We start from the raw sequence: 13,982 nt of genomic DNA, 5'->3' as shown, positions 1-13,982 counted from the left end.
TTTTTCTGTGTTAAGTTTCTTCAGGCCCAGAAAACATTTTACTTTCTGCAGTGATCTTCATCTGTAAACGGTGCTCTTAAACCATCACTTTCATTTGTGGTCCATCACAAAAACAATTTAAATACATAAACATGAGAAAATTAGGAAAGACTGCATAATGTGAAACTGTGCTTAATTTAAGCTTAAGTAGATAAACTCTTCAGAAAGACAGAGAGAGAGTACAAAGAGTGAATAAAGACTGAAAGAAGAAGATGATGGATAAGAGAAAGAGACAGCTCAAAAATGCAGAAATAACACATGTGCATGAATGCGTATGTAAGGAATCACTACACTGAATTTATTCTGAAACGCACAGAACAGTGCAGTGTTTTAATTTGGACCGCGTGCCAGAAAAACTGTGGATTCAGTGTGTGAAACAGTTCATTAGAACAGTGAAAACACAGGCCAGCGCGCGCGCACACACACACACACACACACCAGTAACAGCACACAACACAACTCGCACAGCCTGAAAAATGTGCTACTGTATGCCAACACACACTAATGTGTGTATGTAAATGACACGATAGCTGAGGTGAATTTGAACAGCAGAGTGTGTTCAAGGTCAGAGCTGTTTGCCAGTCTCAGTGTAAACACACAGAAACACAGCACTGTTTAATACTGGCCAAAAAAAATCCCTGAACCAACACACACACACACACACACACACGCACACATACGCACTCACACAAACAAGCACTGATATCATTCAGACACTGAGGACGATGCGAGTGTGCACACAGCCGCCTTAAACTCTCGTTATTAGAACAAATATACCATCAAATGTCTTCAGCTTAAACTCTGATTTACATCACGAGTGTACATCAGATTTCGTCTCCATAACATCTGTAATACCTGGACAATGGCAATAATAGAAGGCGCACTGTAAAGCGCACACAAATGAATTAACTCACAGGCAGAACCTTCCAGTAAGAAACAAAACAACCCTGAGGGACACGCGAGTAAAAAGAAGCAGAGCGAGAGCTAGAGGAAGAAGAAAAGAGAAAAACGGGGGCAGAATACCCTCTAATTAAGTCAACTGGAGATGGCGAGATGATGGTTTTTGTTTATGTTTGTTTTCTCTCAGAGACGTTGTTTATTTTTTTATGATTAATAAGCAGATTCGCTTCTTTACTGGATGACACGCCCATCTTTGATGCAGCTTTTAAAGTAAAAACAAAACAGAAACTAAAGAAAAGAAAAGCGCTCGAAAAAAGTCAGGAACACATGAAACAGATGTGTGTGTATCATTCACGCAGAGGGGACATGAACAAGCATGTTCCTGTAATGTTACACTCCTGAGGTCACCAAATGGACCTTTAGTTTGAAATCACTTCCTGTAGGTGAGGACTTGGCTTAAGGCCCTTTGATGCGTTCTTCAGAACGTGCATGTTAGATACAAAGTGTCTGTGTGAATGGCTGAATGAGGCATGTTGTGATTTCAGTTTATTTTAATAAAATGGAACTGAAGTGGCCCGAGGCCGGTGTCGCCATGCGGAGACGTCTTTGGGAAAGAAGCTAGGTGCTCCTGAACCTGAGACAGCATCAGGAGCGTCTCACCTGGGCTGAGGAGACAAAGAGCTGGACTGATGCTCAGTGATCAGTGAGTGAAGTTTTCATTTGGAAATCTCTGTCTGTGAAAGGTGTTTTCATCTTTTAGTTATTTCCTGTTTTATTTTGATAGTCTCCTGTCTCATGTGTGTTGTATATAGCATCACTTCCTCTGTGTTGTTTTCTGTTTGATTAGTTTCAGGTGTTTCCACTCTGCCCCAGTCGCCCTCCCGTGTATACAGAGTCGCGGCCTCCCTTTGTTCGCTGTCAGATTGTGTGTTTGTGATGCCGTTCAGTTCGCCCTGTTTGTCAGGCTTTCTTCCACATTGAAGGTTCCTCTTTTGTTTATCCACTTTGCTTCAGAGGTCTACTTTTGGGTCCAACTCACCACAACAACATGGCAGAGTTCTGATTTTTTCCTGTTTAGGTCTCTGCATTTAAACGACCCAGCGGCCCAAAGCCTCACAAAACAACCGCTCTCATATCAAATTTTAGGACAACAGACAAGGACAAACAAGCAGCCTTCAGAAGTGGGTGGCAGCACTCAGATCCACAGATGAATCATCTGCATTGTTGTCAATGCTACCACGTTTGGTGCTCGCAGCAACAACAAGGTCAGCACCACAAGATTGAAGGGCAGTTATATAACATGCTAAACTCACCGTTAGATGCATAAATGGCGTTGGTCACCAGAGGGAGGTGAACGGTCTCAGCGGCCTGACCGTTCATCGGGCTCATCGGTGCAGAAAGGCCAGAGGAGCTGTCAAATGAGCGACTGGGTGATCCACCGTGTTGATCCTGAAACGGGGATGGAACAAAGACTGCTCAACACTTTCAAAATAAAATAAAAAGGAGATCTGAATCATATTTTGTTGGATGAAGTCTGGGTGACGTGCTGGATTCTACTTGTTTTGTATGTGGACTGCATTTAAACGGAGAGACGAGCAGTAGCGTGTGAGAGGTTTTCAAACACAATAAGACGCTGAGTGAAGCGAATCCGAGGGAGACACTCGAGAGACAGTACAGGGTCAAGGTGAAGGAGGGGACTGCATTTCCCATGCCCCCACAGGGTTAGAAGCACCTTCAGCACTGCTTCCTCTTTCAGTGTGTGGCACTGAAACCTCGATTATACGCTCTGCAGCCGCGAGTCCGCTCGAGTCCCAGTGACGTAAACATCATCATCACATGGTGAGCGCGAGGGTCCGTGTGGATGTGTGTGCAGAACATTACAATGCACCAACTATGCAGCAGACTTGAAGGGGACAGCGAAGTGTAACAGGAAGGACTGCCGGGCCGTCGGGTCTCCAGCGGCGTATAATGTTGGGATAACACTGTGACACCTCTCCCCCTCAGAGAACAGCCCTCTGAGGCCCTGCGCTAGTCAAACAAAGCATTGATTATACTGTCGATGTGTCTCTTTGTGCATGTATTATTTCTTTAGGAATTGAATTTGCATTTATTTGTCATTTGTGTTTGGGTGTAGAAAACTCTCTGGATTCATTAACATGCATGCATATGTATGCTGCTGTTGCTTTGAGATTCAGTGTACTCTGTTTCTTTGCTGTATTTGCCCCCTCTGCGTTGGATAATCCCCCCTCTCAAACAACAAAGGAGACATAACGCCGTGTGTGCAATAAATCCTCCTTGTCGTCCTACTCTTGACCCCACACCCGGCACCGGCTCCGGTCCCTCGCCCAGCCTCCTCCCAACTCCAACCCAGCCTATGCCGGGGTGTTAGACATCCAGCAGGCCCCCTTCCTGGCTCCCCCCCAGCATGCTTCTCATTAGTTAGTGTTATAGTGCAATCAGATTTCTCCTGAATGGTGGAGATACACAAACATGCATCACCCTATGTCTGTGTTCTCTGTTTATTTTCATCATTAACTCCAATTATCATCAGTAACATCTTACTTAAAGACTTCATCCACCTCTCTGAATATGAAACCATTAGAAACCGACTTTGTTCACTCTGCTAAAGTAGAAAAACAGCGGTACACAGTCACACAGCACTTACACCACTGCCTCATTTTCTGTGTTCGTGGTTGTTTTTTCTAAGAAAGACTTTCCAAGGATGGCAGGAGCGCTGCTCTACAAACAGCATTTGAGCCAAACAGGAAAATCAAAGGACTAAAAATCAGGTGAAATTCACTGCATTGAGTTGCAGGTTTTTGGCCACCTTAGTATAAGGTGTTATTCTGCATGATGAGCACCAACAGCAAGAATCAACAGGGTGGATTTTTAAAACCTGCTTCTTGTTTTTTTGGGACGTCAGAAGGACCGATGGTCGAGAACAACGTCACCTGCAGAACCATAACGATGCAGGGAGAAGGTGTTTGGATGGGTCCTGTATTAAACGAGCAGCTGGATAAAGTGAGAGATTAGAGACACAAACACAGCCAGAAGAACTGAGGGAGAGAAAATTACACGATTCAGGGAGAGGAAGATATAGTGCTGCACTTTTATAACACTGAAAAGCATCAATGTTGAGTCCAGAAAAAGCTTTTAAGGTACAGTCTCTTATCTATCTGCCTTTATCACCCCCCCCCCTTCATTTTTAAGACAAAGTGGTGACAGTGGCTCTTTGATGCATCTCACTGCTTTCCTCGTCAGGTGATTGACAGGGAGGATAGCCTAAGCCCAGCAAGCCCAATCACACGGCTACATGCATGCATGAAACCAGCTTCCAGTTTATCCAACTAATGCACTAAATCCCACCTTAACAAGGCTTTAACTGATATGATAAGTCCAGTTTTAATCAGTTTTTTTCATTTAAACTGCATCTGTGGCTCTAAATACACACACCTTCTCTGAACGGTGTCTCTTCGTGTTAATTTGTGTCTCTGAGTGTGTGTTTGGAGTGCCTGTATGTGAGCACACTGCACAGCGTATATAGCTTTTTCAATAACCAGCAGGTCATCCGAAGGGTCATCCACACTTGAGCCCACAACCCTGGCTTTGTGCGTGCAAGGATTTCTACAGACGGACTACAGAGCCGCGGAAAAGGCACCGGCTGAAAAGCAGGCGAGATGAAAAGCATCTCTTTCTCTTATAAAGAAAGGAGATACAGCTGAGTCAAGAACACTCTGTCACACACACAAACACGAAAAGCTGGAGCGTAAACGCTCTTTTGCTGCTGCCTCTGAAAGCAGAGAAGACACAGTGTGAAGAATGTAGGGGCTTTCAAACGTGCTGGAAGGCAGAGATAACACACAAGATAAATATATTACCAAGACATTTATATGCAGTCATGTGAAAAATGAAGTAGACCCAATGATTCAGTGGCCTGTAGCATCACCCTTAGCTGCAATAGGTCGAAGTAACAGTTTTCTGTGGGATTTTGGCGTCTCTCGCATGACTGTGGAGGAAATGTTACATCGTGCTACAGCGTTTCATTGCATTGAGCTCTGCTGTCTCAAAGTTGTCTCAAGGGGCTCAAACAGCACATCAGACACCTCATACTGTCAGCACGGTGGAAAACTAGTTTGGGCCAAGCTTTAGATGTCAGACATGAGGCCTCACGTTTGTCTCCAGAACACTGTGGTATACAGAGGACGACTCAACGACGCCGTGGTGTCCAGATCACCCCCCTCCACCACCGTGCTGACAGTATGAGGTGTCTGATGTGCTGTTTGAGCCCCTTGATGCAACTGTTGTTGTTGTGATTTGGTGCTACAGAAATAAAACTGGATTGAAGCTGTACTGGTTTAGTCTTTCTCTAATTATAACTAAAGTGTGTAACATGCTACCTGAGGCCTGAAGACTCTTGGGATGAATCTGCTGGGACATCCAGTCCCAGGAGAACTGTGGCATCGCGTTAACACACCTGGATGCTCCAGACCAGTAAACTCCTAAAACGTCTGCTTTTCAGTGTCTATTCTCTACATTTCAGTTATATGTTTAATTTTTGTTTATCCATTCCATCCATGTAAAGCTTCACACCCACCCGAGAGTGTCCTTTTACCCCCCAGGTTTCACAATAGCAGCTCTCTGTAACATTACACATGGTCACTGTGCTACAGCAGCACAGAACAATGCTCTTTAATCCCTCCCTATCCTAATAAATACAGCTGGTGGTCAGAAATATAATAATTCTTTACTAATGATGAAAAATATTTAAACCAGCACAAACATATCAGTTAGGGATATACAATACGATCTGAAAGAATTCATTATTGCCGTCAAGCAGACATCGGCCCCTTCTATAAAGGCTTTACTGCAGTGTATTTGCTTTAGCCTGGTTAATCTACAAGTTGAGGAGCGTTATTTAAATTAAATGGCAGCACTGAAGAAGCCCATATCCAAAGCATTTTGAGGCCTAGGTAACATCTTCTTGTCTCTTACGACTATTTTTACTTAAAAATAATATAAAAAAGACTTGTTGATAATTGTTTTTCACATGACTAACTGCTCACTGGCTCATTAGTTTAGCTCATCTATCTATTATATAAAACAACACACAAGGCAAAACCTGCACCTTTAAAGCTCTCAGCACCACCAGCTGGATGGTCCCTCTGACGTTGCCCTCCTGTGACATGGAGCGCCGGAGCGTCTCCATGGCCATGTGATTGGGGCGTCCCAGTAGAGACTCTCCATTTACAGCCACCAGCTGGTCATTGACATGCAGGCGTCCATCCTGTAAAACACAGAGCGGTTTGCTGAACATATGTGTGCGTTTTCTACAGTTTGCATTGCAGATATGTCTTTGCATGAACTCTGTCTACATGCACGAACACACGTGCCTGTGAGTTAATGACAGCTACATGTTGAATATCATTTCAGTACTCTGTGTGGTCTGACATTCTCTCTTTTCAGCACTGGCAGGAAATCACTGAGCTATGATGGAGAGCTCACACAGACGCTCGCTCACACACACCTGTGGCCTTCACTGAGTGCGTCTGTGAGGTTAAACCAGCCAAAATGACTTAAACCCTGCACACACACATTCTCAAGGCTGTCTGACTTAACGCAGTCTCCACCTCATCGACTGAGACCTCCGTCAGCTCAGTCTGCCTGACTGCATCAGCAAGATATTTACAATTCCTCTGCAGCAGGCCCTTTCCATCTATTCCTGTCTGTTTGTGCACAAACACTAACAGCTGCGCCCAGTGTGAGGGTGTGTGTGCATGCGCCGGTCAAACAGAGAATAAGAGGTCAAAGATTAGCAGAGCAGGATCACAACCAGGCATCAGATGAGAGTCTTGTGTGCAAAGATGTCCACGTGGGATGAGGCTAACTCACTTTGTGTTACTTTACACTGTGATTGGAGCAAAAGAAAACATCGCACTGTACAGATAAAGTGATTTACATGAGTGTATGTATGTATGGGAATACTGTGTCACCTTGTAGGCAGCTCCTCCATGTATGATGGATTTGATGAAGATTCCCAGATCCTCTCCCGTCTCCCTGGACTTGTTCCCTTTGAGGCTGACGCCGAGCCCCGCCGAGCCGGTGTCGTTGAGGGGCACCTCAAACATGAGCTGCTCCTTTCCATTCTCCGAGACCACGCTCGGCACGCGGGACACCTCGTCCCTCTGGAAGCGACAGAGAGTAATGGAGGCAGAAGAGGCGAGATGGGGATGATGAAGGGAAAGGGTTGGGAACGGGGTGAAGGCAGGAGGCAGAGGGTTAGCTCATTGAGCTTGAACAGTCTTCAAAAGCTAAACTAAAAGCTTTTCCACTTGAGAGAAACTACCAGGTGCTTTTGAACTAAATTTCTCTCCAACTAAAAAAGAATTGTAGTCAGAGTATAAAAAGTTTAAAAGAAAGAAGCCATTTGGACCGCCTGCTTTTATATACCCACCTTTTTTCTTGCATCTCCGTCTCTCAAGTCTGCAATATCAATAAAATGACCTGCGCATTTTCACGAGGTAATTGGAGAAGACGACAAACACAGAAAGCCAGAGAGACTAAAGCAGGAAGAGCAGAGTGAATATAATGAGGAAAGATGGTGAAAGGCTGAAATAAGAAGCAAAGACAGACCATATACATAAAAACTATCATAAAGCCAGAAAGCAAAAGGAAAAAAACTGCATATTATGAAGAGAGAGAGAGACATGTGGCAGTAATGACTGAGTGTGAGGGAGAGTTAGTGGCACAAAGACTGTGAACAAAGACAGCGAGCAGATACTGACAGTCAAAATTATGACTGTGATGGCTCAGCAGGAGAGAGCGAGCTGTGCTTCACAGCATATGGATTATACTGTTTACATGATCCTAAGAGGAACAACAGGTAAACAGTAGTTTTTTATTTTTCAGAGTTTCAACAAACTCACAAAAATTGTGAAACCACAGCTGAGCTGATGTCAGGGATGGACGGTGATCCAACTTACTGACAGCAGCTCAGTGACATTCATAATCAATTAAATCTGCAAAGCTACAGTTCATGTCACACCTCCACATATAACCGACAACACAACACAAACATGTCATGTTTACGCACGAAAGATCCACCATCATCCCCAGCATCATCATCGTCATCATCGATTGAGAGAAAACAGGAGGATGATTGTTCTTTGAATAAGTGTACGTAGGTCTAGGTTCAAGTTAAACAGCTGAGTTTTCAACATTACAGCAGTTCAGCCGACATCTGATCACTTATTCTCACTAATCACTGTTGGCTAAATCAACCTGTGCTATATGTCAACATGCAAACATTTCTTCATGCAGGAAGCGAGAAATCGTCCTCCCATAATCAGCGATGCCACATGAGAGCAACAGCACGAGTGAAAAAGCCCACAGCTAAATCCACATTTGTAAAATCTCATCTGCTCCTACAGGTCAAGAAAACAGACAGATCAGAAAAAGATTATGTCAAATTCACTCTGCATGAACAAATCTCACAGCTGGAGTAAATCACCAGGAAGAACGTCACAATTACACAATTTCCAAAGCTAAAAACACACATTTTATCCAAGCGCGGCGTTTACGGATTCATGTTGCACAAATTCTCCTCATCGTTATTCATTTTAGACTCGTTTACACCTGATGTCCTCCAAAAAGGACCGAGCAACAAAACTAGAAAACTGGAAATTCATTCGGCTGCTTTTTGATCGATCATTTCACGTACAGTCATCTTTAACTTGTGACCCCATCAGACAGCACATGCAGCGTGATGACATCATAAATATGCTAATGAGCACAGATGTCACTGGAGCAGTCTTTAGCAGCTTTCTGCACTGAGGACAGAGACGGTACATCTTCATACATATCTGTGCGTGTGACATCTCACCTACAGCAGAACGTTTAGCACAATCTGCAGAAAATACCACAATACATATGCATTAGCATTTAGCCAACAGACACACAGACTCCAGGCCTGGTTTATTCTAATCGTATCTGATGCAGGGACACTTTTTAATGACAGTGTGTGTGTGTGTGTGTGTGTGTGTGTGTTTCCTGTTGCATGAAAGTTTCAGTGGCTGCAGCTTTGTGTCGTCTCTCTCCATGACTGTCTATACTTTCACATAAATTACTGCATTGATTTGTCTGTTTACACTATATATCTGTGAGTGAGTCCATGTCTGTGTGTATGTGGCTCTGCACACACATACATTAAGTCAGCCTGAGTCTGCCTCTGTGTGTGTGTGTTTGTTTGGGTCAGCAGTGTCAGCTTTAGACACTGTTTGTCTGTGGGGATTGTAGGTTTAACAGCGTTAAGCCGACAAAAAGTCCTCTACTCTGCAGAAAACTGTTTTCCCTGCTGGAAAAACTTCCCCATCAGACTGACTGTCCAGACCTGATAGGAAGCTTTCCGACCTTGGAAAGAACTTCAAAACACCCAGAAGAGGAATGTTAGCTACTTTCAGCACATAATTACAGCGAGGATTCATTAGGCTCGAAAAGTCCATCCAAAGCAATGCTCGTGGTTTGGCAACTTCTCAGTTTTTCCACCGCAGCTAAAATGTTTTTATTCGGCTGATTTCGCTGCGTCCTTTTGTTATTTGTGATTTCTCACGCTCGGCACAGGACAGAGCAAATGTCAGAATGAATTTAGAGCAGAGGATGGACGTTATACTGCAGCATTTCTCAGATAGGGCGGGGAGACCAGGACCACCCACAATGGTGTGAGACGTTTTATGGAATCTGACAAAAATATGCAAATGTATGTAAAGATGGTTTCTGGGTGAGGAATTCAATTTCCCATAAAAATAAGGAGCAAGCGCATCCTCAGAGCACAGAGGATTTAACAGGTAGTGAGATAAAAAAAAGAAAACAAAAAAATCACCAAAATTTAATCGAACATTTCTATTATTTCACCTTCGTCACTATGAGCGGCGGCTATATTCACACGCACTAAAATAATAAACACTACTGCGAGTCTGTGGGTCCGTTTGACGTTTGTAGCTACGCAAAGGTCTTTGCTCCTTAAACTCTATCAAATCCATCCACTTACAGGAAAAGCTGTTTGCATAGCTCGCTCCTCGTGCTGGTCATTTAACATTTAAATGGGTTGCCACGACGATGGATCAACAAGAGGACAAGCTATTAAAAAGACAGCTTCGTTGGTGTGTTTGTGTGTGCTTTTTTTTATTAAACTGAGCCGGGAAAACATGACAGAGGGAATGATGGAGAGACGCATTATGTGAAAATGAGTGTGAACAGTGCGCTGCTTCACCTTTAAAGGACAGATGAACTGTTAGCCAGAGCGAGAGCCGCACAAAGATTAAAACACTATCAGAGGAGCGCGAGGTAAGACGAGCGGCGATCATAATTTTGGTTATCGGTTGTGTTTGATCTGCTTTCACACTCGGCACTATAAATTCTGCCGTTCCTCTATCTGTGTGCGTGTTTGCGAGGACACCTGCTTTCAGCGACATGGTCTTTTAATGAGAATGGTGCACAGATGCCCTTCCACCCAGCCATGCTGAGGCTCTGTGAGTGTGTGTGGACAGCCCCATGCCGTGTGAATCACTGCCCGAGGATCCATTTTACAAGGCCAAACAACAGTGGCCGTGTACTTAAACGTGGCGGTGTGATTACACAAGCATACATACACACAAACAGCTGAGGTAAGTACTCCCAGGGACCACACCTGACATTATGGGCCATGCTTCTGACTTATGAAAATAGCTGTCCCATCACTGACCACTCAGGATGGGCTCCTGTTGTCCAACCCCCCCACACCCTATTCTTCCCTAATGGTTGGAGTAAGAGCAGCAGCGGAAACCCCCACAGTCCCATCTTAGTGAGACAAAGGAGCATTTACAATCCTACAGAGACAGGAAGGTGATGAGGAGTGACAAAAAAGAGGAAGCTTTGGAGGTTAACATGTCTGTGTGAAAGAAAGGAAACCACTTGACGTCCACGACACATTTAATATACAGAACAAATCTCTGCAGAGAGGCTGGTTGGAATCAGGCAGTGTACTCTGGCTCATATCTGCCCGTCGCTGCCGTTTAACAAGTAAAGCGCTAATGCTGCTAATATAAGATTTCCCAATTAAAGGTCTGCACATGCAGGGCAAGCTGGCATGTAGGTGATGTGAAATCCACAGCAGGTGTTGGTGGCACAGGGTTTGTTTTCCAAGCTTACAAGTGGTCACGGGCCATCGTGTTACATTACGGGTTCGCGGTGCGAGCCGCGCAGCCTTCTGTTCATGTGCCGAGGATCCCCACATGAACACAGAATTGCTTTTTGGCAACGGCCGACAGCAAAGTCGCAGCTGCCGTTTTCCACACATCAACACGTTAAAGAAAATACTTTACATGTCAGGCTGCACTGAGGACCTCTGACTGGAAGTAGGGAATGTGTTGATCCCTGCTGACACAGGCCGGAAAGTATATCAGAGTATAATGTAATTATATTTACCTACAAATATTTAAAGGTAGGCTCACTAGAATACGGGGGTAGCAGGAAACAAAGAAACGATGACACTGTAAGTAAGTGCTGTACGTAATACAAAGTGTTTACACAGTAATAATAGAACATACATCATGTACATCAACATAATGCAAATTAAACAAAGATGTAAAAAAGCAAGATTAGTCCTCTCCATAACAACGTCATGTCCCAAAAAGTACAGTGTACTTATATAGAAATACTGTTTGTCTTTCCAGAACACAACCATGAAATAACGCAGTACTTAAAACTACTTGCAGTATAATTATTTCCTGTAAAAATGTTTTGCTTTATCTAATCTCTTCCTGGTGTTACCATGTGCGCTTGTTTATTGAATATCATGCTGTTTACAATAAAACTTGTAACCACTGATTGTGACGCTGAACTCACGAGGAACGTTTTTACTGAATGTCAGAGCCGCGTGAGCCGAAGGATATTTTCTCATATACTGTATTTTCCGCACTATAAGGCGCTCTTAAAATCCTTTAATTTTATTCCTTATGTATGAATTCTGGCCGTGCTCACTGACCTCGAACCGATTTTATGTGCTACATGGCGCTCAAAAATCTGTCAAAAATGTTTTAGTACGACTTTGGTAAGCTACGAAGCCGCACCGCTTGATGGATTGTTGGAGCATTACGGCTACCGTAGTCAGGAGCCAACTTCAGTCAGGAGAACAACTGAGATAATCCATCCACAATACGAGGTTAGTCATTAATATAGTGCAACAACATGGGAATAGAGCAGCTGCAGAGAATTCAGCATTAATGAATCAATGGTACGGAAGAGGAGGAAGCAAGAAGAATGAGCTGAGTAAAGTTTGACTTATCTGACTGTTTTGTTTCGCTTAATGCGCCTTATAATCCGGTGCGTCTTATGGTCCGAAAAATACGGTACTTAAGTTAACTTATATGCACAGTCAGAGGAGTCGCCCCCTGCTGGCCAAAAGACAGAATGCAGGTTTAAAGGCTTTAGTTTTCAGACATGGAAACTTAATTCCGTAGGGTTCTGCTTGAATGGATAATGTATGAGAGATGTAAATGACATCATCAGAGGCTGTGCACAAAGCTCAGTGCACGTGCACTTTCATCTGACCGCGCAGACTACCCGCACATCTGCAAATGAGTACGACCTCAGAATAAAGACCGTATCTTTGAATAACTGCGCTGATCCCCACTGGACTGACACAACTGACATGGGCGAGTATGTGTGACACTCGTGTGCAAAGGCGTTCGAGTCACAGCAGTGTGGTCGGAAGGAAAAATGATGAAGAAGCTGCTAAACCTTCAATAAACACCAGCGAGATGTCACATGAGACAGAGAGCCAGAAAAAAAGAGGAAAGAGACGTGATACCCTTCTCGGCTGCTCTCCACTGGGATGATGGCAGCTCCTGCAGAGACACCAAGCTGCCAAGGAGCTTGTGTGTGTATATGTGTGTGAGTGTGTGTGCATACACAGGTCTCTGAGGGTGTAACAGATGGGGGCTCTACTGTAGAGACTCTGTGAGGTCACATTGGTGACAATATCAGTGAGACGTAACACACACACACACACACACACACACACACACACACACACACAGAAAGACAACAGACTGCAAAGACTGCAGCGGTGATGGATGAGGGATTATCAGAATGAGGAAACTGTTCAATAAAGTTGTTTTGTTTTGAATGTGCTCTGTCACCAGTTGCTAACCGTTTACTGATTTAAATGTCACTGTGTGTCTGTGTGAGTGTGGAGCATCTGCTGCTAAAAAAGCATGTTTCCTGTTGTGGAAAGGAGAAGAGCAAAGAGAAGACGGCTGTGGAGCTCGACGAAGAGAAGATGCCAAAAGCAGAACTACACAACAAGCCTGCTGGAATCAAATGCAGACCAATCAGCCCCACAGATTTCTATCCAAAGTGTATTTGTGAATGGTTTGTATTCATATTGTCATCTACTGTGTCAAGCATACATGCTTAAGAGGTGGGGGACATGAATACTGAAACGCAGTCCCCAGTTCTGGATTGTATTTACCACGACGGGAAGCTTTCACTTCACTCAAAAAGATATTTCTGTTTTCTTGGCTTTTTGACTTTTTAAATAGAAAAGTTCCTCTGCCACCCAAAGGTCTACTTTGATGTTTAATCTAGCAGGAGCCATTCAAAGCATACTTTTATGAAATCACTGCGAGTTTGAACACAACAGGGGTTTATGTTTGCAATTTTACACATATTTCACAGATTTGGATCAATTTACATGACTCATCACATCCACAGCTTACTCTGGACCCCTTCATGTTTCAACCCACTGAGCCATGTTTAAGCATCATTTTTCAGTACACATTCTGTTAACCACAAACCAACTAAAACGTGAACGTCATGAAAGCACACAGCACATCCAGCACGCTGTCAGTAATTCCTGTAGTTTCTCTATGGCAGGGGTGCCAAACATAAGGCCCGAGGGCCAGAATCAGACCAGCACAGTTTCCAGTCCAGCTCTCTGGACGGCTTTGGAAATTGTGCAGAGGGGCAAAAATTTTGGACTCTTGTTTTATAGCTTTTGGCTCCACAGT

General features: G+C 43.9%; 1 protein-coding gene across 4 annotated transcripts in view; it reads right to left on the bottom strand.

Annotated features, from left to right (window-relative positions):
- The window catches only part of pard3bb (par-3 family cell polarity regulator beta b), a 222,297-nt gene that overhangs the window by 112,345 nt on the left and 95,970 nt on the right, over positions 1–13,982 (bottom strand). For all 4 annotated transcript variants that reach the window (XM_063497300.1, XM_063497302.1, XM_063497301.1 and 1 more), the window contains exons 12-14: positions 6,930–7,121; positions 6,065–6,223; positions 2,253–2,388 (exon numbers count right to left, since the gene is read on the bottom strand). In XM_063497300.1, the coding sequence (XP_063353370.1) occupies positions 2,253–2,388; positions 6,065–6,223; positions 6,930–7,121 (487 nt within the window). The remainder of the gene's footprint in view (positions 1–2,252; positions 2,389–6,064; positions 6,224–6,929; positions 7,122–13,982) is intronic.

The sequence above is a fragment of the Pelmatolapia mariae genome, linkage group LG16_19, assembly GCF_036321145.2.
Source record: "Pelmatolapia mariae isolate MD_Pm_ZW linkage group LG16_19, Pm_UMD_F_2, whole genome shotgun sequence".
NCBI lineage: Eukaryota > Metazoa > Chordata > Actinopteri > Cichliformes > Cichlidae > Pelmatolapia > Pelmatolapia mariae.
The sequence above is the reverse complement of the archived record's forward strand: the minus strand, read 5'-3'. Positions and strand labels throughout refer to the sequence as shown.